This window comes from Neofelis nebulosa, chromosome 12 (assembly GCF_028018385.1).
Source record: "Neofelis nebulosa isolate mNeoNeb1 chromosome 12, mNeoNeb1.pri, whole genome shotgun sequence".
In the NCBI taxonomy this organism is placed as follows: Eukaryota; Metazoa; Chordata; class Mammalia; order Carnivora; family Felidae; genus Neofelis; species Neofelis nebulosa.
The window spans coordinates 14,743,345-14,766,955 of NC_080793.1; the positions used below are offsets into that span (position 1 = coordinate 14,743,345).

At 40.5% G+C, this 23,611-nt stretch overlaps 1 protein-coding gene across 1 annotated transcript; it reads left to right on the top strand.

The window, feature by feature from the left end:
- The first annotated feature begins 51 nt into the window (after positions 1-51).
- Positions 52-22,490, top strand: PSMD5 (proteasome 26S subunit, non-ATPase 5). Its single transcript, XM_058694343.1, has 10 exons — positions 52-249; positions 7,666-7,810; positions 8,768-8,881; positions 9,507-9,635; positions 11,933-12,042; positions 14,157-14,299; positions 16,223-16,414; positions 19,261-19,370; positions 19,997-20,137; positions 21,689-22,490. The coding sequence occupies exons 1-10, from the start codon at positions 77-79 to the stop codon at positions 21,944-21,946; spliced, it is 1,515 nt and encodes a 504-aa protein (XP_058550326.1). The 5' UTR covers positions 52-76; the 3' UTR covers positions 21,947-22,490.
- Positions 22,491-23,611: the final 1,121 nt, after the last annotated feature.

Consider the following 23,611-nt stretch of genomic DNA (forward strand, 5'->3'; position numbering starts at 1 on the left):
AGATCTCGCGAGGCTCGGAGAGGCGCGCCGCGAGCCGGGAGTGTGCGGCCGCGGGAGCCCCCGCTGGAGGTGCACGATGGCGGCCCAGGCGCTGGCGCTGCTGAGGGAGGTGTCGCGGCTGGAAGCGCCCCTGGAGGAGCTGCGCGCGCTTCAGTCGGTGCTGCAGACCGTGCCGCTCAGCGAGCTCCGCGAGCAAGCGGCGGAACTGCGCCTCGGCCCGCTTTTCTCCCTGCTCAACGAGAACCATCGGTGAGGCGACCCCAATGGAGGTCGAGGAGACGAGGGTGGCTGGGAGGAGGGGACGGCTTTCCCCGGTCGCGGTGAGGCTTAAAACTCGCAGACACTTTAGCGGAAAGGACCCTGGGCCGGGAGGCCAGACACAGGGCTCAAGTCCAGCCTGTGAGGTGTGCCCGCTTCACTGCCTCATCCTTGAAATAGGAATTGGAGAGGGAAAGCACGGTTGCTCACCGAGAAAGAGGCGCCGCAATATTCGCGTACAGGTTGGCGACGTTTGTCGTCTTAAGAGGGCCTGTCCTGGCACTTTGGCAAGATCCATCAACGTTTTAAATTTGCGTTGTCTTTTGATCCATAGGCAGTGAACACGCAGGCATGCTCGCACTCAAAATGTACTGTATGTATAAGGATACTCGTAACAGAAGTGACGGCAAAAAACTAGCAACAACCTGAATGTCCATTAAAAGGGAATCGTAAATAAATTGTGCTACATTGCTATATCACCCTGTGCCGCTATTAGAAAAACTAAGGTAGATCTATATATGGGGACGTGGGAAAAACTCTAATATATGTTGTTGAACGGAAAAAGAAAATTGTAGGAGTTTATGATCCCATTATATGTAATGTTTTTAAGTTCCCCCCCCCCCCCAGGCTAGTATGGCATTGAGAATATCTGGAAGGTACAGCAGAAACTATTAATATAAAAGTGGGATTTCGGATGGCAACTTTTTTCATTTTAGGCCCATCTGTAGTGTTTGATTAAAAAGCTCTTTGCGGTTGATCGTTTGATAATTTAAAAACCGTTGAACAATGTTTGTGATCCAGAAATGTAAAAGTGACAAGGTAATAAAGTCGCTGGATCAACACTGGATGATTCCAGGGGGCTTTCTTGGCTATAACTTTCTGAGATTCCTCCCTTTTTTTAATACATGTTCCCCTTCATGCAGTCCATTAGTTAACATTGTTCAGTTCTGCCTATGAAATCTCTTTTCTGTCCTGTTTAATTTAGGCCCTCGTCTTCGCCCCCTTGCTAGGTCTGGTGCATTAGTCTGACTTCTCATTACGTTTAAGCTTCCTTTGCCAGCGTGCCCTTCCCGTACTGCAACCACAGTGAACTTCTTGGATCATTTGACTCATATTTTTTGCATGGTCTCCCATTGTCTGCAGTATAGACTCATGGCTTCTTTTTCTGGCATTTGGGGCCCTTACCTTGTATTTCCATCCTCCTTTTCCCAGCCTCATCTTTTCCCTCTGTTCCTCTACAGGTACTTGATCTGCTTCAGCTACCGTGTGGCACCATTTACTTTCCCTTGAGCATGACTTGGCACTTTCCTGTGTACATGCCAGTCCTTCTAATGAAATGCCCTCCCTCCGTCCAAATTCTGTCCATTCTTTAAAGCCCAGGTCAAGTGCCATCTCCTTCAAAATGTTTTACTCGGCCACTCCAGTTTCAAGCGACTGGTCCTCAGATCTCCTGAGAGACATTATCATTATTTCTGTTAATGGTACTTGCCACTGTTGCGTTATATTATAGTTCTTTATGTGGTTATTTCTAGTTTGAAAATTCTTTAAAGGCAGGGGCCATACTTTGTTCATCTCTACGTCCCTCTTAGGATGCAGCACATAGTATAATATACGCTGCATAAAAGATTAGATTCATAAATTTTCAAGAGGCCACTTTATATCATGGATCAGGAAAATTTCAAAAGTCCTACCATAAGTTAACGCCAGAGATACAGTAGGAGCTGAAATGAATGGGAGTTTGTAGAATGAGGTCCATGGAGGACGTGTTTTACCAAATGAAGGAGCCGTGCCGTAGGAGACAATTTGAATGGAAATTGGCAGACAGGGTAATTCAGAATGGGGTACATAGTAGATACCAATTGCAATTTGTGGGAATAATTCTTCTGCAGATAGTAGATGGGCAGTCTTGAGATCTATTTCTATTATCCTTCCTCAACTACCCAGGTTCCTATATATTAGTTTAGAATCTGATCTAATAGATACAAATCTAGAATCTTGACGAGAGTTTTTATGAGAGAAAGTAAGTTCTAAGACTACTGCTTTACAACGTGGAGACTGTAAATCATTAACTCTTTGGCTTTTTGGTATAAAGGACCACATGTGGCCTGAAATTTGTGCACTATGCAGTTTAACCTATGGCTGCTTTAAAAAGCGGGGGTGGGGGGCGCCTGGGTGGCTCAGTCGGTTAAGCGTCCGACTTCAGCTCAGGTCACCATCTCACAGCCCATGAGTTCTAGCCCCGCATTGGGCTCTGTGCTGACAGTTCGGAGCCTGGAGCCTGCTTCAGATTCTGTCTCCATCTCTCTGCCCCTGCTCTCTCTCTCTTTCTCTGTCTCTCTCTCAAATATTAAAAAAAAATTTTTTTAAAGCTTTATTGAGATATAATTTACGTAAAATAAACTGCACATGATGAAATATACAATTTGACAGGTATCAACATATGTCTATACCCATGAAACCATCACCACAATCAAGATAGCAAAGCTATCTCTGAGCCCCAGAAGTTTCCTTGTGCCTCTTTGTTGAATCCCTTTTCACCTCAGCCAGGCAACCACCGATCTCTATAGATGAGTTTGCCTTTTTTTTAAGAGTTCTATACAAATGGAATCCTACAGTATGTACTCGGGCTTCTTTCACTCATCATTTTATTTTTTTCAATATAAACAAAATTTATTCAGTAACAGAAAATTGCTTCTGTGCAGTTTCTCATGTACTATGTTTTTTTTTTAATTTTTTTTTTTTAACGTTTATTTATTTTTGAGACAGAGAGAGACAGAGCATGAACGGGGGAGGGTCAGAGAGAGGGAGACACAGAATCTGAAACAGGCGCCAGGCTCTGAGCTGTCAGCACAGAGCCTGACGCGGGGCTCGAACTCACGGACCGTGAGATCATGACCTGAGCCGAAGTCGGACGCTTAACCAACTGAGCCACCCAGGCGCCCCAACGTGTACTATGTTTTAACATAAAGGGGATATTTTACAATTATAAGCATCTGGTGACAGATTCATAGCTGTTAGTGACAGCAGAAGCTTCTAAATTAGTGTCCCGTTTTTTGAGTTTACTAATTTTTGTTAAACAAAGTAATTATGATTGTTTAAAGCCATGGTCCTAACAGACCCATATGAGGAAAGCATACTGTCTGAAAAGAATACAAAATAAAATGTAAAATAAAAAGTATTTAGAATTATTTCATAAACAGAATTATTTGATTTGTTATTTCTTCTGAGAAAATTATCTTTGTGGGGATCCTGGGTGGCTTAGTCAGTTAAGCGTTCAGCTTCGGCTCAGGTCATGATCTCATGGTTCGTGAGTTCAAGCCCTGCGTCGGGCTCTCTGCTGTCATTGCGGAGCCCGCTTCGGATCCTCTGTCTCCTTCTCTCTGTGTCCCTCCCCCGCTCATGTGCACACTCTCTCTCTCAAAAACACATGTGAAAGGGGCGCCTGGGTGGCTCAGTCGGTTAAGCAGCTGACTTCGGCTCAGGTCATGATCTCGTGGTCCGTGAGTTCAAGCCCCGTGTCAGGCTCTGTGCTGACAGCTCAGAGCCTGAAGCCTGTTTCAGATTCTGTGTCTCCCTCTCTCTGACCCTCCCCCGTTCATGCTCTGTCTCTCTCTGTCTCAAAAATAAATAAACGTTAAAAAAAAATTTTTTTTTTAAAAGTTTAAAAAAAAACACATGAAAAAAAATTCACTCCTCGTTTTAAACTTTATGTGGTGTGGGTGAATACTTCATTCCTTTTTATTGCTGAGTAGTAGTCCCTTGTATGAATGTACCACAGTTTGATTATATTACAAATTACACTACTGTGAACATTTGTGACAAGTCTTTACGTAGACAAATTCTTTCTTTTCTCTTTGAGTTAATACCTAGGAGTGAAATGGATGGCTCATATGATAGGTGTATATTTAACTTTTTAAGAAGCTGCCTGTTTTCCCAAATGATTGTACCATTTTACATTCCCATTAGCACCGTATGAGAGTGGATTATAGGCTTAAATATAAAACCTAAAAAACTATAAAACTTCTAGAAGAAAACCTAGGAAAGAATTTCCGTGACCTTGGGTTGATGAAAGGTTTCTTTGATGTGACACCAGAAGCATGATCCATAGAAGGAAAAATTGATAAATTGGACTTAATCAAAATTAAATACTCTGCTCTTCAAAGGTCACAGTTAAGAGTGAAAAGGCCAATTACAAATGGAGAAGAATCTTAGTGAAGAATATATAACAAGGAAAGAATCCAACTTAAAAAATGGGCAAAGTATTTGAACAAGAAGATATATGGATGGCAAATAAGCACATGAAAAGATACCCAACGTCATTAGTCACTAGGGAAATGCAAATTAAAATTACAATAATGGGCTCCTGGGTGGCACAGTCGGTTGAGCATTTGACTTCGGCTCAGGTCATGATCTGACAGCTCGTGAGTTCGAACCCCGCGTCCGGCTCTGTGCTGACAGCTCGGAGCCTAGAGCCTGCTTCGGATTCTGTGTCTCCCTCTCTCTCTGCCCCTACCCCACTCTCATTCTGTCTTTGTCTCTCTCAAAAATAAATAAGCATTAAAAAAAATAATACATAAAATTACAATAACAGAGGCAATTCAAGTATCTATCAGCAGATAAATGGATAGACAAAGGGTGATATATACATACAATGGAGTATTATTAGGCCTTAAAAAGGAAGGAACTCCTGACCGACTACCACATGGAGGAAACTTGAAGACATCATGCTAGGTGAAATAAGCCAGTCACAAAAGGACAAATGCTAGGATTCCACTTAGATGAGGCACCTAGGGTAGTCAACACTCACTGAGATGGAGAGTAGAATGGTGGTTGCTAGGGGCTCAGGGAAGGGGAGAAAGGGAAGTTTATGGTTGTTTTTTTTTAATTTTTTTTTCATTTATTTATTTTTGAGAAACAGAGTGAGACAAAGCGTGAGCGAGGGAGGGGCAGAGAGAGAAGGAGACACAGAATCTGAAGCAGGCTCCAGGCTCTGAGCAAGCGGTCAGCACAGAGCCAATGCGGGCCTCGAACCCACAAACTCTGAGATCATGACCTGAGCCGAAGTCGGACGCTCAACCGACTGAGCCACCCAGGCGCCCCCCGGGAAGTTTGTGTTTAATAGATACAGAGTTCCCATTGGGAAGATGAAAACTTGTGGAGATAGATACTAGTGATGGTTGCACAACGTGAATGGACCTTAGTGCACAGAACTATCCATTAAGAAATGGATAGGAGTGCCTGGATGGCTCAGTCAGTTCAGCGTCCAACTTTGGCTCAGGTCATGATCTCACGGCTCGTGGGTTTGAGCCCCGTGTAAGGCTCTGCACTGGCAGCTCAGAGCCTGCTTTGGATTCTGCATCTCCCTCTCTCTCTGCCCCTCCCCCCTTGTGCGCTCGCTCTCTCGCTCTCTCGCTCTCTCTCCCAAAAATAAATACATAAACATTTTTTTAAATGGTTAAAATGGTAAATTTCATGGTATATATAGTCGCGATTTTTAAAAAAGGAAAAGTGGGGTGCCTGAGTGGCTCAGTCAGTTAAGCGTCAGACTTCAGCTCAGGTCACGATCTCATGGTTCACGGGTTCCAGTGCCACATCGGGCTCTGTGCTGACAGCTCGGAGCCTGAAGCCTGCTTCATAGATTCTGTCTCCCTCTCCCTCTGGCCCTCCCCCTCTCATACTCTGTCTCTCTCTCTCTCTCAAAAATAAATTAAAAGAAAAAAAAACGTTAAAAAAATAAGGAAAAGAAACCCATAACCATTAACAGTCACTCTCCATTCCTCTTCTCTGCCCCTGCCCCAGCCCCTGGCCACTGGGAATCTGCTTTCTGTCTTTATGGATTTGTCTGTTCTGGACAATGATATAAATGGAATCATATCAAAAGGAAGCCTTTTCTGTTCTGGCTTCTTTCACTTAGCATAGTATTTCCAAACTTTATCCATGTTGTATAATATTCCACTGTATGGATAAAATTATTTATCCACTCATTAATTTATGGACATTTGGGGTGTTTCTATTGCTATGAACATTCACGTACAAATTTTTGTGTGGACGTATGGTCTCAATTATCTTGGGTATAAACATTCTTAATTATTTCCTTAGGTCCAGTTATACAAAATGCAACCCCTAGGTTATAAGAAATTTGCTCATTTTTAAAGTTTTTGTTATGTATTGCTTAATCGACTTCTAGAAAGGTTGTATTGGTTTAATTGTATACTCCTATTAGCAGTACATGAGTGCCTATGGTACTGCCCATTAAGAGAAAAGGAAGTATTCTTTTTTTTAATTTTTTTTATTTTTTTTATTTTTTTACGTTTATTCATTTTTGAAAGACAGAGGGAGACAGAGCACAAGCAGGGGTGGGACAGAGAGAGAGGGGGACACAGAATCTGAAGCAGGCTCCAGGCTCTGACCTGTCAGTCAGCACAGAACCCTACGTGGGGCTCGAACTCACCAACGGTGAGATCATGACCTGAGCCGAAGCTGGATGCTCAACCAACTGAGCCACCCAGGTGCCCTGAAAAGGAAGTTATTCTTAAAACACCTTTTATATCTACAACTAGTAGTCATCAAGTTGTGATTAATTTACCTCTTTAATTGCTCCTGAATCTCTTCCCTCTTCTCCATTCCCCCTGCTACTCCCCTGTTTCACTTCTTCATCACCTGCCTTCTGACTGAAAAATTCTTTCTCTAACTTATACAGAGTGATTTCCTCAAGTCAGATCTCATCATGTTACTTCTTGGCTTAAAACCACTTGATGGCTTGCCATTGCCTTGTGCAAAAAGTCTGAATTCTGTAGCATGACAAAAAATGGCCTATCAGAATCTGGCTTCTGTGCATCTTTCTTATTTCATTTCTTGCCATTCATCCTTCCCCTTTTACCTTCTTCCCATTCCTCTCCCATTCTTATCCCAGTCATATGGAGCTTCTTATACTTCCTTGAATGTATAACCCTATCTCTGTCCTCTGTGCCTTTTATGTTGTCCCTCTACCTAGAACACCTTTGTCCTCCTAGATAATTCCCACTTTTTTTTTAAATTAAGCTCAGGTATTACCCCTTGGGGAGGCCTCCCTGAACGCTGTGTTCTTTTTTGAGCTCCCACGGCTTCCTACCCTAACCTATAGCATTTGTCCACCTGGATTATAGTTGCTTTTCTGTTTTTCTGTGTTTTCCGTTAGACTATGCTCATTGAGTCTAGAGTATATATATTATCCTTCTTTGTAGCCCCAGCGCAAGCATGGCACATAATAGATACTTAGTAAATCTTTAATAAATTAGTAGAAGCTAGTGTTTTAAAGGGAGGTCTGTGTGTAAGTGATCCTCATTGAGCCAGTCTTCAGATATTAATAGGTTGTTACTTCCTACCTTGCAGGGCACAAACTAATGAGATCTGTGATGTCTCCTTTAGGGAACAGACCACTTTGTGTGTATCCATTCTGGAGAGATTGCTCCAAGCTGTGGAGCCAGTTCACGTGGCCCGGAACCTCAGGGTTGACCTTCAGAGGGGACTGACTCACTCCAATGATTCCGTAAAAATTCTCACTCTGTCCCAGGTATGAAATTTTACTAGCACATAATAAAGGAGCTGACATTTACGGACCACCTGCTCTGGACCAGGCTGTACGCTGGGTGCCAAAGACAGAAGGATGAAGAAAATATGATCTCTCTCTGTCCCTAAGAAGTGTCTATTCTAGTGTGCATGGCTAACTAACCAGGAGGAATAAGCTAAAGTAAGAAGTTCTACCAAGTATTATCTGAAATAGTCATTCATCAAATACTGACTGATCCTTTTAATGCCAGGCATTGTACCGTATACTCTTAAAGCTACCAAGATAAATAAAGCCTATTTCTTTCCTTCAAAGAGCTCCTAGTCTAGAGAAGGTATTGCCATGTTAGGTCTTATTATAGTGGCATGAAAAAGTACTGTTGTGAAGGTCACTAAACCAAGAAATTGAGACAGTAACTCCTGTCACCCAGATAACCAAAATACCCTACTATTTGGGAAAAGAGCTGCTGCTGAGGATTATCTTGTTGAGATGTTAGGACCCGAGCAGTTACTTACCCAGTAGGTTTTCAAGTACTGTTTTTTCTTTTCTCCTCTAGAAGTGTTAATTCAACAAAAGGGCGGAAAGTAATTGATTTTTCTTTGACCATTTATGTGCCAGACACTGTAATACATGCTTTTCCTATTTAGTCTCATTTAATCTTCATAACAATCCTACAATTAAGTATTCTCATTTTATAGATAAGAAATTAGGTTCAAAGAAGTTAATTTGCTAGTTGATGGAACTAGCATTTGTATTGTTTTCTCTCACTGAAATGTCTCAACTCCTTATCTACCATTTATTTTTTTTTCTTTCTTTTCAATAATGTGACTATACCCATAAGTGTGTTCAGCTTTAATGAATTTGGGTCATTTGGAATTTGTAATGGCTTGTCTTATACCTGTAATCTGTAACCCCTAAAATAACAGCACACTAAAGGAATTTCTGATTACTTTTTTATTTCAGGTCGGAAGAATTGTTGAAAATTCTGAGGCTGTTACTGAGATTCTAAATAATGCTGAATTACTAAAACAAATTGTTTATTGTATTGGTGGAGACAATCTGTCTGTAGCTAAAGCGGTGAGTCACCTAGAACCATCAGCTTAAACATGCACCGTATCCTGAAAAACAAAGAAAGACCTTCTGGACTGAGAGGTGAAAGTTGAGTACGGATGATTTGTATAGTTGTTTTCACAACCTCATGTAGATGGTATCAGATACGTAAAAAATGTTGAACAAATACCAGTAAACCCTTTCCTTTTTTCTAGACTAAGCATATCTAAATTATCCGTCATAGAGCTTGTATTAGGTTGCTTGATAAGGAAAAAAAAATGTGCATAATCTGTTTTCTATAGGCAATACTATGTGTCTTTTTCAGTTTTAAATAACGATAGCTAAAACATAGCGAATGGTCATTGGGGAAGATGCGTTCCATACACCGATTTCACATCGATATCATGAAGTAGATACTAATATTCTGCATGTTTATGACTTAAGAGATGTTTTCTTTCCTTATAAGGCCATTAAATCCCTGTCAAGAATATCATTAACCCAGTCTGGACTGGAGGCTTTGTTTGAAAGCAATACATAGCGAATGGTCATTGGGGAAGATGCGTTCCATACACTGATTTCACATCGATATCATGAAGTAGATACTAATATTCTGCATGTTTATGACTTAAGAGATGTTTTCTTTCCTTATAAGGCCATTAAATCCCTGTCAAGAATATCATTAACCCAGGCTGGACTGGAGGCTTTGTTTGAAAGCAATCTGCTGGATGATTTGAAAAGTGTAATGAAAACAAATGACGTTGTTCGGTACAGAGTGTATGAGGTAAGACTAAAAGCATACTTCCTGATGCCTACAATTCAGAATGCACTAGAGCTTCCATTGGAAGGCAAGATGGCTTGTTTACCATGCATTTACTGAGTATGTGGTCTGTGTTAGGCTCTGTATTTGACGCTGGGGATGTGGGGGTGAGCTCCCAGCCTAGTGTGTGAAACAGTCATGTGAAAAATATTTACAGTACACTATATTAACTACTATAATAGAGTAGATAACATTAAAACTAGACTTTGAAATCGTTACAGTAGGTAGATGAAGAAATGGCTCTTATTTACACCCACTTTGTGCTTAGTATGGTGCTAAATCTCCACATATATTGTCTTTGACTTTTACAGTAAACCATATACGTTATTACTGTTAACCTCACTGCTGATGGAATAGCTGACCCAGACCACACAGTTAATAGGCTGCATATTCAAAATGAACCCTTGACTGTCTAATTCCCTGTTCAAAATACTTTCTTACTTTGCGTGTCTTAACACCATCCTAACCCGGTTTCCCTTCTGCCTCTCTAGCTGTTTCATCTTAGTCTCCTGGCTCATTATCCTCAATTGAACTTTTAATTGTTGAAGTTCATAAAAGTAAATTCCCAAACCCTGTTCTCACTGTATATTCATGTCCAGGCGATTTTGTTCATCTTATGATTTCAGTTCCTATCTGAATGAGATGACTCCATAAACCAACCCAGACCTCTCTTCCTTTTTCTTTTAAGTTTATTTATTTATTTTGAGAGAGAGAGCGCAAGAGTGAGTGAGCGAGCAAAATTGGGGAGGGGGAGAGGGAGAGGGAGAATCTGAAGCAGGTTCCCCATTCAGCACAGAGCCCAACACGGGGTTCGAACCCACGAACCACGAGATCATGACTTGAGCCAAAACCAAAAGTCAGGGGGCGCCTGGGTGGCTCAGTCGGTTAAGCGTCTGACTTCGGCTCAGGTCACGATCTCGCGGCATGTGAGTTCGAGCCCCACGTCGGGCTCTGTGCTGACTGCTCAGAGCCTGGAGCCTGTTTCAGATTCTGTGTCTCCCTCTCTCTCTGCCCCTCCCCCGTTCATGCTCTGTCTCTCTCTGTCTCAAAAATAAATAAACGTTAAAAAAAATTAAAAAAAAAAACAAACCAAAAGTCAGATGCTCAACTGACTAAGCCACCCAGGTGCCCACCCCCAGACCTCTCTTCTTAACTCAGACCCTCATGTTCAGCTGCTTACTCAGTGTTCCCCCTTTGGACCTAGGTATTCTAAGCCCCTCACACTCATGCTCCAACCAAACTCCTAAGCTTCTTAACCCAGCCCATTTTCCAATAAAAAAACAACAGCAACAAATTAGCCCTGTGTCACAGTCAGCATGGTTGGGTATTAGAACTTGAGCTTATTCTCTGTGAGACCCTGTTTTCCCTGCCACATATCCATTAGGTCATCGTATTGTGCTGGTTTTACTTACATCCATGTGCTTGTCTTCCTTGGTATAATCACCACCACCCTGGTCTAAGCTATCAGTATCTCACACCTGGACTACTGTTGTATTTGCATCTCACCTGGTCTCATCCATTTTTGGCACCACTGGTCTATTTTCAGACGCAGTCAGGATAATCTTCTGAAAATTCAAATCTAGGGCCACCTGGGTGGCTCAGTCGGTTAAGCAACTGACTTCGGCTCAGGTCATGATCTCACAGTTTGTGAGTTCAAGCCCTGTGTCGGGCTCTGTGCTGACAGCTCAGAGCCTGGGGCCTGTTTCGGATTCTGTGTCTCCCTCTCTCTGCCCGTCCCCCACTCACACTCTGTCTCTCTCTCTCTCTCTCTCTCTCTCTCCCCCTCAAAAATAAATAAATATTTTTAAAATATTTTAAAAGTAAGTAAATAATAAATAAAAATTCAAATCTGGTTCTATCATTCCTCTGCTTAAAACCCTTCAGTGCCCTATATCTCTCAGTAAGCCCTCAGGACATACTTGTGGAATGAGTAAGTAAATGACTGACTGATAGAATGTATGAATGGAATGATTTTTAGCAATCTTATCGCTCATTCAGGCTTTTGTACCCTGATTTATGGATTGATGATTTAAGGGAGAGAAAAAAAAAAAGCACAGCTACAACCAGACATAATGGAGTATTTCTGTGCCAAAACAATTTCTCACATGTTCAATGAGATTTTTCCAGTTGTGGAGACAAATAATGGATTTTTTTAAAAAATTCAGTTATATAAAGTACCTAGTCCTGTGTTTAATTTAAAATGAGATCTAACAGGTTTGGGCTGTTTTGACCTTTCAGCTTTTTCTGTTTTTTTCTTCCAGTTAATTGTGGAGATTTCTTCTGTGTCACCAGAATCTTTAAGCTACTGTACCACCAGTGGATTGGTAACCCAGCTTCTCAGAGAGCTGACTGGGGAGGATGTGCTGGTCAGGTGTGTTGACTGAGAGAGTTCTTAAAGCAAAATGTCTTCTTTGAGAGGTCCGGGGAGCAGCTTTGGGACTTAGGGCAATCTTCCCTATTAGAACCTGGACCTGGGTTACAATCTCTTGACCACTGTCCTAAAGAAGGGGCCTTTAGAAAAAGCTCAGGTTATTCGTGACAATATGCTAAAACTTAGCAGAGCCGCCCATGACAATCTACTTTAGGTTAACTGTGTTCCCTGTCCTTGGACATGTGTACTTTTGCAGTCACATGATAACTGCCATTTTGTATTACTTAATATGTTATCTTACACATTTTTGGTTTTGTTAAATAATAGCACTATGGCATGATGAAAGAAACATGGGCTTTTGAAAATGAGCAAGACTTAGGCTTGCATGCATTTCTGCTACTTATTAGCTTTTGACCTTGAACAGATTATTGTAACCTTTCTACACCTCCATTTCCTCTTCTCTCAAATGGAACAGTAACAGCTCTAAAGAAGATATGACGATTGGAGCGCCTGGGTGGCTCAGTCAGCTAAGCGTCTGACTTCAGCTCAGGTCATGATCTCGTGGTTGACGAGTTTGAGACCCACATCGGGCTCTGTGCTGACAGCTCAGAGTCTGGAGCCTGCTTTGGATTCTGTGTCTCCCTCTCTCTCTCTGCTCCTCCCCCACTCGCACTCCGTGTGTGTGTCTCTCTCTCAAGAATAAATAAAAACATCAAAAAAAAGAAAAAAGAAGATAATGGGGATTAAATGAATTGGCCAAAGAGACCAATACATTGGGTGACATAGGTCCTTAAAGAAATATTAATTCTAGTCTCTTCACTCCCAGCCCTCTACTCCCTAAGTCCTATTTAATATCTGCCAATGTTACCTTGTTGATATTCCACAGTTTACTAATACATCCTCACTGTTGAACACTTGGTTTGCTTCAAGTATTTTGCTATTTTTGTGCACACAGGTTTTTGTTTTCCTTACGTGATTTTCTGAATTTTTTTTTAATGTTTATTTATTTTTGAGAGAGCACAAGCAGGGAAGGGGCAGAGAGAGAGGGAGACAGAGAATCCAAAGCAGTCTCCAGGCTCCGAGCTGTCAGCACAGAGTGTGACACAGGACTCAAACCCATGAGCCATGAGATCATGACCAGAGTCAAAGTCATACACTAAACTGACTGAGCCACCCAGGCGCCCCTCCTTATGTGATTTTCTGATTGTTATGTTTTTTAAATGTGACTGAATTTGTTCAACTCATATGTATAAATCAGTCACGAGTTACACTGTTTAAAGCATTTGAGTTACATTGTTTCAAAGCATTCCTAATAAGGAAATTAATTTTTAAGAATTTTTTTAGCCTTATATCAAATTTTGTAACGTAGAAAAAAAACCCTGCAGGGGCGCCTGGGTGGCGCAGTCGGTTAAGCATCCGACTTCAGCCAGGTCACGATCTCGCGGTCTGTGAGTTCGAGCCCCGCGTCAGGCTCTGGGCTGATGGCTCGGAGCCTGGAGCCTGTTTCCGATTCTGTGTCTCCCTCTCTCTCTGCCCCTCCCCCGTTCATGCTCTGTCTCTCTCTGTCCCAAAAATAAATAAAAAACGTTGAAAAAAAAAAAAAAACCCTGCAAATCATCTGTTAAAATGCCTTAAGGTCAACTATAAAAATACTTTTAAAAAATTATTTGTGGAAATTTGATCACAGGTACCTATTACATGATACCAAGAATTTTTATCAGTTTTTAAAATATGAGGACATAGCATTATAATTGTGTAAGGAACTGTTCATATTTTTTAAAGGTGCATACTGAAGTATGCAGGGATAAATGGCAAGTTGACTAGAATTTGATTTAAAATAATTCAGCAAAATAAAAATTAAAAAAAAAATGTTTTAAGAAGTTGCTCTATTTTAGTGGAGACAATAATGGGCCTCAAGTCAAAAGTCAAAATTTAAACTCTGCCTTGTAGTGACAATGTGATTCTGGACGAATCACTGCAGCTTTCTCATTCTTGTGGCCCCATCTGAAAAGTAGCCAGGATTACTGACTTTTAGATTAAAAGAATTAAGTAATACATCCTATGAAAGCAATTTATAAACTATGTTAATCGTATGCAAAATTTTGGCATTTTAGAGCCACCTGTGTAGAAATGGTGACATCACTGGCGTATACTCAACATGGACGACAGTACCTTTCTCAAGAAGGAGTAATTGATCAGATTTCTAATATAATTGTTGGGGCAGATTCAGACCCTTTCTCTAGCTTCTATCTGCCAGGTAAGAAATACTGATTTCTGTGAAAATAATGGTGCATGTTTTGTATCTGAGTTATCTCTGACCAGAGAGGCCAGAGATTATTTTCTGTAGAGCAGATCCCTGTACATTTTTTTTTAATTCTTTTTAATGTTTATTTATTTTTGACAGAGAGAGCACATGCATGCGCGTGAGCGGGGGAGGGGCAGAGAGAGAAGGAGACACAGAATCCGAAGCAGGCTCCAGGCTCTGAGCTGTCAGCACAGAGTACAGTGCGGGGCTTGAACCCACGAGCTGTGAGATCATGACCTGAACTGAAGTTGGATCCCTAACTGAATGAGCGACCCAGGCGCCCCTAGAGCAGGTCCCTTTAGATGATACCCATAGCCCCTTGATGAGGTGGAATATATTGCCCTGGGAGCCATGTATTGTTGAATCTGATTTTCTGGAAATACCATTGCTGTTTTGAGTATTAGGATAGTTTCCTTTGAACCTCAGTCAAAAGCGACATAAATTAAAATGCTATTAATGGGACGACTGGGTGGCTCAGTTGGTTAAGTGACTGACTTCACTCAGGTCATGATCTCACAGTCTGTGGGTTCGAGCCCCACATCATGCTCTGTGCTGATGGCTCAGAGCCTGGATCCTGCTTCAGATTCTGTGTCTCCCTCTCTTTCTCTGCCCCTACCCTGCTTGCACTCTGTTTCTCTCTCAAAAATAAATAAACATTAAAAAAAAAACTTTTTTAATACTACTAATGACAGTATATTTCACAAATTCATCAAATCTCTGTTGGAATCTTTAATATAGGATCTACTCTAGCCATTCTGTTGTAGGACATGGTTAATTAGTTTTCCTTGAGCACTTGCAGAAATTGGAAATTTATTCCTTCCTTAAGTAGCCTAGCTTACTTCATTGATGAGCATCTCTGTTTAAAAATTTCCTGGGGTGGGACACATGGTTGGCTCAGCAGTCTGACTGGCTCAGGTCATGATCTCATGGTTCATGGGTTCGAGCCTTGTGTCAGGCTCTGTGCTGACAGCATGGAGCCTGGAGCCTGCTTCAGATTCTGTGTCTCCCTCTCTCTGCCCCTCCTGTGCTCACGCTCTGCCTCTCTCTCTCTCAAAAATAAACATTAAAAAAAAATTTTTTTTTTTTTAATTTGTTCCTAATACTCCGAACTTGCTTTCCTCTAATTTATATCCAGTCGTCCTTGTTCTTTGCTCTTCCTCTTGTGTATGGCAGTGCTTCAGTATTTGAGCCCAGCTCCATTGACACCCTGGGGTTTCTGTTCTCAGGACCACATATCACAGGTCCTTCGGTATCTCCTAATGGTCTGATTTCTAGGTAATAGAGTACAGTGCATAACCATTCTCCCCTTCCTGGCCTGTAGTTTATTACTGTCCGTATGAAAACATAGGGCCCACATTTTATGTGTCCTTCCTTCTCTATTAATGTATATTCTTGTAGGGCACATGGGTGGCTCAGTCGGTTAAACGTCCTACTCTTGATCTTGGCTTAGGTCATGATCTCATGGTTAGTGAGACTGAGCCCTGTGTTGGGCTCTGAGCAGACAACATAGGCCTGTTTGGGATTCTCTCTTTCCTCGCTCTCTTCCCTCCCCCACTCCAGTGCTCGTGCACTCTCTCAAAAATAATTAACATTTTTTAAAAAACGTATATTTTGGGGTGCCTGGGTGGCTCAGTCGGTTAAGTGTCCGACTTCGGCTCAGGTCATGATCTCACGGTCCGTGAGTTCGAGCCCCGCGTCGGGCTCTGTGCTGACCGCTCAGAGCCTGGAGCCTGTTGCAGATTCTGTGTCTCCCTCTCTCTCTGATCCTCCCCTGTTCATGCTCTGTCTCTCTCTGTCTCAAAAATAAATAAACGTTAAAAAAAATTTTTTTTAAAAATAAAAATAAAAAACGTATATTTTTGGACATTTCTTCAGGGTTTGTGAAGTTTTTTGGAAACCTGGCTATCATGGATAGTCCTCAACAGATCTGTGAGCGTTATCCTGTCTTTGTGGAAAAAGTCTTTGAAATGACAGAAAGTCAGGACCCCACCATGATTGGCGTAGCAGTGGACACAATCGGAATCCTGGGATCCAATGTTGAAGGAAAACAAGTTTTACAAAAAACAGGTTGGTATGACTTATTTGGGTTTTCTTTAGGGATATCTTCGTTTTTGGCAACAATTCAATATATAAGCTCACTTGCTGGTGCAATAACTACATTGTAGAAACTATTCTTACAGATGGCAGTCTTTTTATTGTGACCTTGAACGCATCCCTAGAAATTCTTACAATTATTACTGAATTTTTATTTGTTTATTTTTTACCAGGCTAGACCAAGTACTGTGCCCCTTCTACACCTTCTTTGATAGTGTTCAAGGTCCAGAGACCATGGGCTATACTCCAAAAGACCTGGATTCATGTTCCAGTTCCAACACTGACTTAGCTTTTTTTTTTTTTAATATAATTTATTGACAAATTGGTTTCTTGAACTTCATGCCCTCACTTCATTACTTGAGGTCTTATTTTCTTCATTCATAAATAGGATAAACAATCTCGGGATTGTGAATATTTAATAAAAACACACATTTGTTTTATATTTGTAATGTCCAGGAAGAAAAAGAAACAAAAATTTGTTATCAATTTTATGTTAAGAATGATACTTTTGGGGCGCCTGGGTGGCGCAGTCAGTTAAGCGTCCGACTTCAGCCAGGTCACGATCTCGCGGTCCGTGAGTTCGAGCCCCGCATCAGGCTCTGGGCTGATGGCTCGGAGCCTGGAGCCTGTTTCCGATTCTATGTCTCCCTCTCTCTCTGCCCCTCCCCCGTTCATGCTCTGTCTCTCTCTGTCCCAAAAATAAATAAAAAAACGTTGAAAAAAAAAAAAATTTAAAGAATGATACTTTTAAGGCATATCTGTGAGGAATTATTTATTTATTTAATCTTTATGGAATCTCTATTTATTTTTTTACATATAATTTATTGTCAAGTTAGATAACATACAGTGTATACAGTGTGCTCTTGGCTTTGGGAGTAGATTCCCATCATTCATCGCTTACAAACATCTGTGAGTAATTTAAAGGACTGTGAATTCTATATGAAAACTAATATGGGCACAGTTAAAACCCTTACAGAGTATATGTTAAAAATTAATGTGCTACTGTCTATCACAATTGGTATCCTTATTAATATACTTTTCTAAGTGCTTTTGTGTATGATATGTAATCCTTATACAGTTCTGCAAAGAACATATTATGCATTCTCATTTTACAGATAAGGTAGCTGAAACTCAGAGAAGTTAACATTTTTTTAGATGATATAGACTGTGGATTTGCTACTCAAATCCAGGTCCTTTAATTCCAAATTCTCTACACTTTGTCTTTTGTATATGCTGCATTGCATCTGAATGTATGTTTTTGGCCTGTTACTTGGTCTCTGACTACGTGGGGTTTTTTTTGTTGTTGTTTTTTTTTTATTGTTTCTTTTTTCTCTTTAATTTATTTTGAGAGAGAGCATGGGAGGGGCAGAGAAGGAGAATCCCAAGCAGGCTCCACACTGTCAGCACAGAGCCTGATGCAGTTCTTGAGCTCACAAACCATGAGATCATGACCTGAGCCAAAGTCAGATGCTTGTCTGACTGAGCCACCCAGGCACCCCATCTGACTACATGTTTAATTTTGTGTTGGTTTAGGTTGGTAGAGGTCATAGTATATGAAAGCATACTTTAAAAAAATCTCATTGTTGGGGTGCCTGGGTGGCTCAGTCGGTTGGGCGGCCGGCTACAGCTCAGGTCATGGTCTCATGGTCTGTGGGTTCGAGCCCCACATCGGGCTTTGTCCTGAGTGCTCAGAGCCTGGAGCCTACTTTGGATTCTGTGTCTCCCTCTCTCTCTGCCCCTTCCCTGCTTGCTCTCTCTCTCTCTTTCTCTCTCTCTCTCTCTCTCTCAAAAATGATAAACAGTAAAAAAATTTCTTTTAAAGTTTTAAAAAAATCTCATTGTTCACTTCACACTCATTAGGATGGCTATAATGACAGAAAAATGACAAAAATAAATAAAAAGTGTTGACAAGGATGTAGAGAAATTCCCATATTTGGTGGCTATGTAAAATGGTACAGCTGCTGTGGAAAACATTATGGTGGTTCCTCAAAAAATTATACATAGAATTACCATATGACCCAGCAAACATGCTTCTAGATATACATGCAAAAGGATTGAAAGAAGGGACTCAAAAGATATTTGTGCACCTGTATTCATTACATTATTTACGATAGCCAAAAAAAGTAGAAACAATTCAAATGTTCATTGGTGGATGAATAGATAGACAAAATGTGATATATACATACAATGAAATATCCAGCCTTAAAAGGGAAATGAAATTCTTGGGGTGCCTGGGTGGCTCATTTGGTTAAGCGTCTGACTTCAGCTCGGGTCATGATCTTGCGGTTCGTGAGTTCGAGCCTGGCATCAGGCTCTGTGCTGACAGCTCAGAGCCTGGAGCCTCCTTCAGAGTCTGTGTCTCCCTCTCCCTCTCTGCCCTTCCCCCCGCCCTCTCTCTCACAAATAAATAAACATGAAAAAAAATTATATAAAAAAAAGGAAATTAAATTCTCATCCATGCTGTAACATGCAGAGACCTTGAAGACATTATGGCAAGTGCAATAAGCCAGTCTCAAAAAGACAAATATTACATGACTCTATTTATATGAGGTTCTTGCAGTAGTCACATATACAGAGACAAAGTAAAATACTGGTTATCAGGGGATGGACATAGACGACATGGAGAGTTACTGCTTAATGAGTACAGAGTTTCCGTTTGAGATGAAGAAAACGTTCTGGAGACAGATAGTGATGATGGTTGCACAACAATATGAATATACTTAATGTCATAGAGCTATATACTTAAAAATGGTTAAAATGATAAATTTTATATTATGTGTATTTTACCACCATAAAAAATATTTTATTATCTTTCAAAGGAACTCGCTTTGAACGCTTGCTCATGAAAATAGGATATCAAGCAAAGAATGCCTCAACAGAGCTCAAAATTAGGTGTTTGGATGCAATTTCGTCTATTTTTTATATACCAGTAAGTACATTGGGAAATTAATGAAGGATAGTGGGATATGTTTGGGACAATAAATCTATAGAAGTCAACATAATCCTGGTTAACTTAATATAGATGGTATTCAACTTTTAGTAAAAGAAGATAATCCTCACTATGTTACTCGTGACATTTTTTTAGTTAAAGTGGAATCATCCAGTATTAGAACTGGAGAGAGGGGGCACCCGGGTGGCTCAGTCAGTTAAGTGTCCAACTTTGATTCAGGTCATGATTCACGGTTGGAGGGTTTGAGCCCCACATTGGGCCCTGTGCTGACAGCTCAGAGCCTGGAGCCTCCTTCGGATTCTGTGTCTCCCTCTCTCTCTCTGCCCCTCCCCTGCTCATGGTCTGTCTTTCTCTCTCTCAAAACTAAATAAACATTAAAAAAAAAATTTTTTTTTTTAAAGAACTGGAGAGAGGACGCTAGAGATTGCCTAATCAACCCTATCAGAAAAACAAAACAAAACAAAACTGAGGAAGTCTGGAGCTGGATTTGGGAAAGAGTGCTCTGGACTTAGCAGAGATCACATAGCAAACTAATGACAAAGTGCCATCAGAATCCAGGTTTCCTGACTTCCAAAGGCTTGAGAATTTTCATTTCTGTCATGTAGCCTGAGCAGCAGACTGATGACCTCCTGAGGATGACAGAATCCTGGTTTTCTTCTTTATCTCGGGACCCGCTGGAGCTCTTCCGTGGCATCAGTAATCAGCCCTTCCCTGACCTGCACTGTGCTGCCTTAAAAGTGTTCACGGTAGGCACCCTTGTCTTTTTCACCAGTCCTTCTGGGAAGAGGCTAGTTCAACACATGAGTACTTATGATGAGCTAGTGCCTCTGCCATACCTTGGGGATACGCAAATGTGTAGTTTCTGCCCTCTATTAGTGTAGACTAATGGGGGAGACATGTGTAAACAGATTGTTTCAGCTCAAGATCTTAGGTGTTGTGGCAAAGGTTTGAACAGGATTCCACAGGATCATAGAATCAATTCCAGATTCCTTATCTGCCATCAAACAAGCCTTCTGTTGACCCAGCCCTAGTCTTCTTCCTGAGCCTTATTTCCTGCCATTCCCCTTCTGGCACCCAATGCTCTAGTGATACCAAACTGTTTACTTTATCTCTCTGGACTTTTACGTGCCCTCTACATTCAGCGCTGTTTCCCAACTTTGCTTGTTAACCTCTTACTCATTCTTGAAGGACTAGCTCAGGTATCTCTCCAGCAAGCTTTGCCCAAACCCACAAGGTTGAGTTAAGCAGTGTCAGCTCTCGTAAAAGTTGCTTATTCATTATTTTAAAATTTGGAAAAGATTGCAAAGTAGAAATTTTTAAAATCACTTAAAATCAGACCTATTTTGTATATCTCCTTTTAATATTAGTGTTAGTGTCAGTTTTTATTTCTTTACCTTTTTTTGGTAAAATATTTCAGACATCGGTAATACTTTCCTATCTCTGTCATTCCCCCCTTTCTTCCTCACTGACTGTAATCACTGTCATGAATTCGGGGTTTACAAGCCTATACATGATTTTATACTTTTACTACGTATGTGTGTATCTTTAAACAAATTACAGTATTTTGCATATTAAATTTTGTAAACAGTATCATGCTGTTTATATCATTCTGCACTTTGCTGTTTTCTTCAACATTTCTGTTTGTAGGGGTTGTCTGTGTTAAAAGTGGCAATTAGAAAGTCATTATTTCATTGTATAGCCACAGTGAATCATTCTCCTGTCAATGAAGATTTCAGAGGTTCTCTGTAACAAATGGTTCTATAATGAACGTTCTGAAAATGTCATCCTGTGCACAAGCGTGAGAGTTTTTTCAGGATAGTCTTTTCTTCTCTGGTATTTGTTTTTATTTTTCCACTGTTGTGATTATGCCATGAGTATAATTTGGATCTACTTTTTTCATATCATAGATTTACCTATTCTTTATAAAAATTATTCTTAATGTTTATTTAATTTTCTCTTGCTATATACTAAAATTTACTCACCGATCCCCCACTATTAAGCATTTATATTATAATTTTCACACTATGATAACCATCTTTATGTACAAAGCTTTTTAATATGTAGATTTAGATTTAATTAATATTTAGATTTATTTATTTAATTAAATAATTAAAATTTAGATTAATGTTTAATATTTAGATTATTTTCTTAAGATTTCTAGGAGAGAATTTTCTTAGGCAAAAAGTAACATTTTTAAGGTTCATGTGGCCAAAATTTTTTGTAAGGATTGTGCTATCCAAGTAACACATTTCACTTCTTAAGGCTCAGAGTTGTGTTCTTTCTACCTTCTATTTCAGGCCATCGCAAATCAACCCTGGGCTCAGAAACTTATGTTTAATAGTCCAGGGTTTGTGGAATATGTGATGGACCGGTCTGTGGAGCATGACAAAGCTTCAAAGGATGCCAAATATGAACTGGTTAAAGCACTTGCCAATTCCAAGACAGTTGCGGAAATCTTTGGGAACCCAAATTACTTGAGGCTCAGAACTTACCTGAGTGAAGGTCCATACTATGTGAAACCTATTTCCACAACAGCTGTGGAAGGAGCTGAATGATTTCTTCTAGAAGGTAGACCATTTTTTGACCAAAACTTCTCCTAAGGCATTTGACTTCACCAATGTTTTACAAAACAGAGACTTCCCTTCTCCCAGAATTAATCATGGAGTATCTAATGTAACTTTATCACATGCATTTGTGGTGTTTCTACATTGAGATACAGTGTGGAACCAGGAAAGCAGGCAAACTTGATCATAATTGCATCAGGTGTTTTTCAGATTTCTTTGCCTTAATCTTTCCAAGAAGATGGAAGTTTTGTTCTCAGAAAATTTTCATGGACTTACCCCATTTTATTTAAAATTGTGCTTCAAATAGAATAATGGAACCAACTTGGTTCTGAATTCTCTTCACCACCTTTTTTGTTGTTCTATTCCCCCTTCTGATTCCACTTGCAAAGTCTTGGATATAAAGATTCTTTGAAAAATAATATGGAATTTTGAAATTATGTTCTCCATACTAAGAATAAATGCTTTTAATAAGGTGTCTTTGGATTGTTTTGTTACTGTTATGGAAAATGGACAATAAATAAATCTTTTAAAAACATTTCTAGTGTTCTTCGCGTTTTTGTTGCTGATCATTGAATTTTGCTGGAGGAGTAAATGTTAAGGAGGAGTGGTAACATTCCTAAAGCAGGAAGACTCCCCAAACTCTTTTCTTATTGGTGGGCCATCAATTGTTGAGGGTTTTGCTTTTAATTTCTCAGATCCATCAAGTCAGTATTGAATTGATCAGAGAGAGATACTCCTAATAACCAGAGTCAGATGGCAGCTAGTATATATAAACCAGGATGCCATCTCATTGATTAACAAAGGATGTGCTTTCTTTTCATTGACAAAATGTTCCCACCTCTTTCCAGTGCCCTGCTTTCTAACCGGAAGAGCACTCTGCATACCAATCCTCAGTCACAGGTTTCTGGGTGAGTGTGTTATCTGAGTGTGACCGTTCAGAATCCAGAGCTTTGTTTCTTTTAGGCCATGGTGATGTTGATAAACCATCCCTGCTCTGTAACAAAATGGTCCTCAAGTTCCTGGAGTTCTCTTGTCCCTGGATTGATCATTTCACATTGATCAAACAGTGTGAGATTCTCGGTTCCACCATCTCCTATATCCCTCTGTGGGTCTATTTCTTCGTGTGTTTCCATACTAATCATTTCTCTACAGCTAATACCACTAATTAGGCTACAGCAAAGTCTTTCCTGGCCTGAGAAACATTCTATCTCTTTAAGGTGACTTTGTTTAATCTCATTCATGAAATTGATCTTATTCATTTTTAAAAAAAATTTTTTTTCAACGTTTTTTATTTATTTTTGGGACAGAGAGAGACAGAGCATGAACGGGGAAGGGGCAGAGAGAGAGGGAGACACACAGAATTGGAAACAGGCTCCAGGCTCCGAGCCATCAGCCCAGAGCCTGACGCGGGGCTCGAACTCACAGACCGCGAGATCGTGACCTGGCTGAAGTCGGACGCTTAACCGACTGCGCCACCCAGGCGCCCCGATCTTATTCATTTGACATCAGAGTTCAGAGAGTGGCCCTCTCCTATGTGTGGCCTACACACTCATTCTGACTTTGCACCTGTGACTTTTTTCTACGATTAAATAAAATTTGAAAATTACTATTTATTTCATACTTTATTTCACATTTAACAAATAAACACTATTGACT

What these genes read in the sequence shown, in the direction of transcription:
- PSMD5 (XM_058694343.1), top strand. Translation starts at nt 77, where the DNA reads ATGGCGGCCCAGGCGCTGGCGCTGCTGAGGGAGGTGTCGCGGCTGGAA. An exon ending in AAATTCTCACTCTGTCCCAG is followed by an intron (nt 7,811 to 8,767) that starts GTATGAAATTTT and finishes TTTTTATTTCAG; the next exon opens with GTCGGAAGAATTGTTGAAAA. An exon ending in CTCTAGCTTCTATCTGCCAG is followed by an intron (nt 14,300 to 16,222) that starts GTAAGAAATACT and finishes ACATTTCTTCAG; the next exon opens with GGTTTGTGAAGTTTTTTGGA.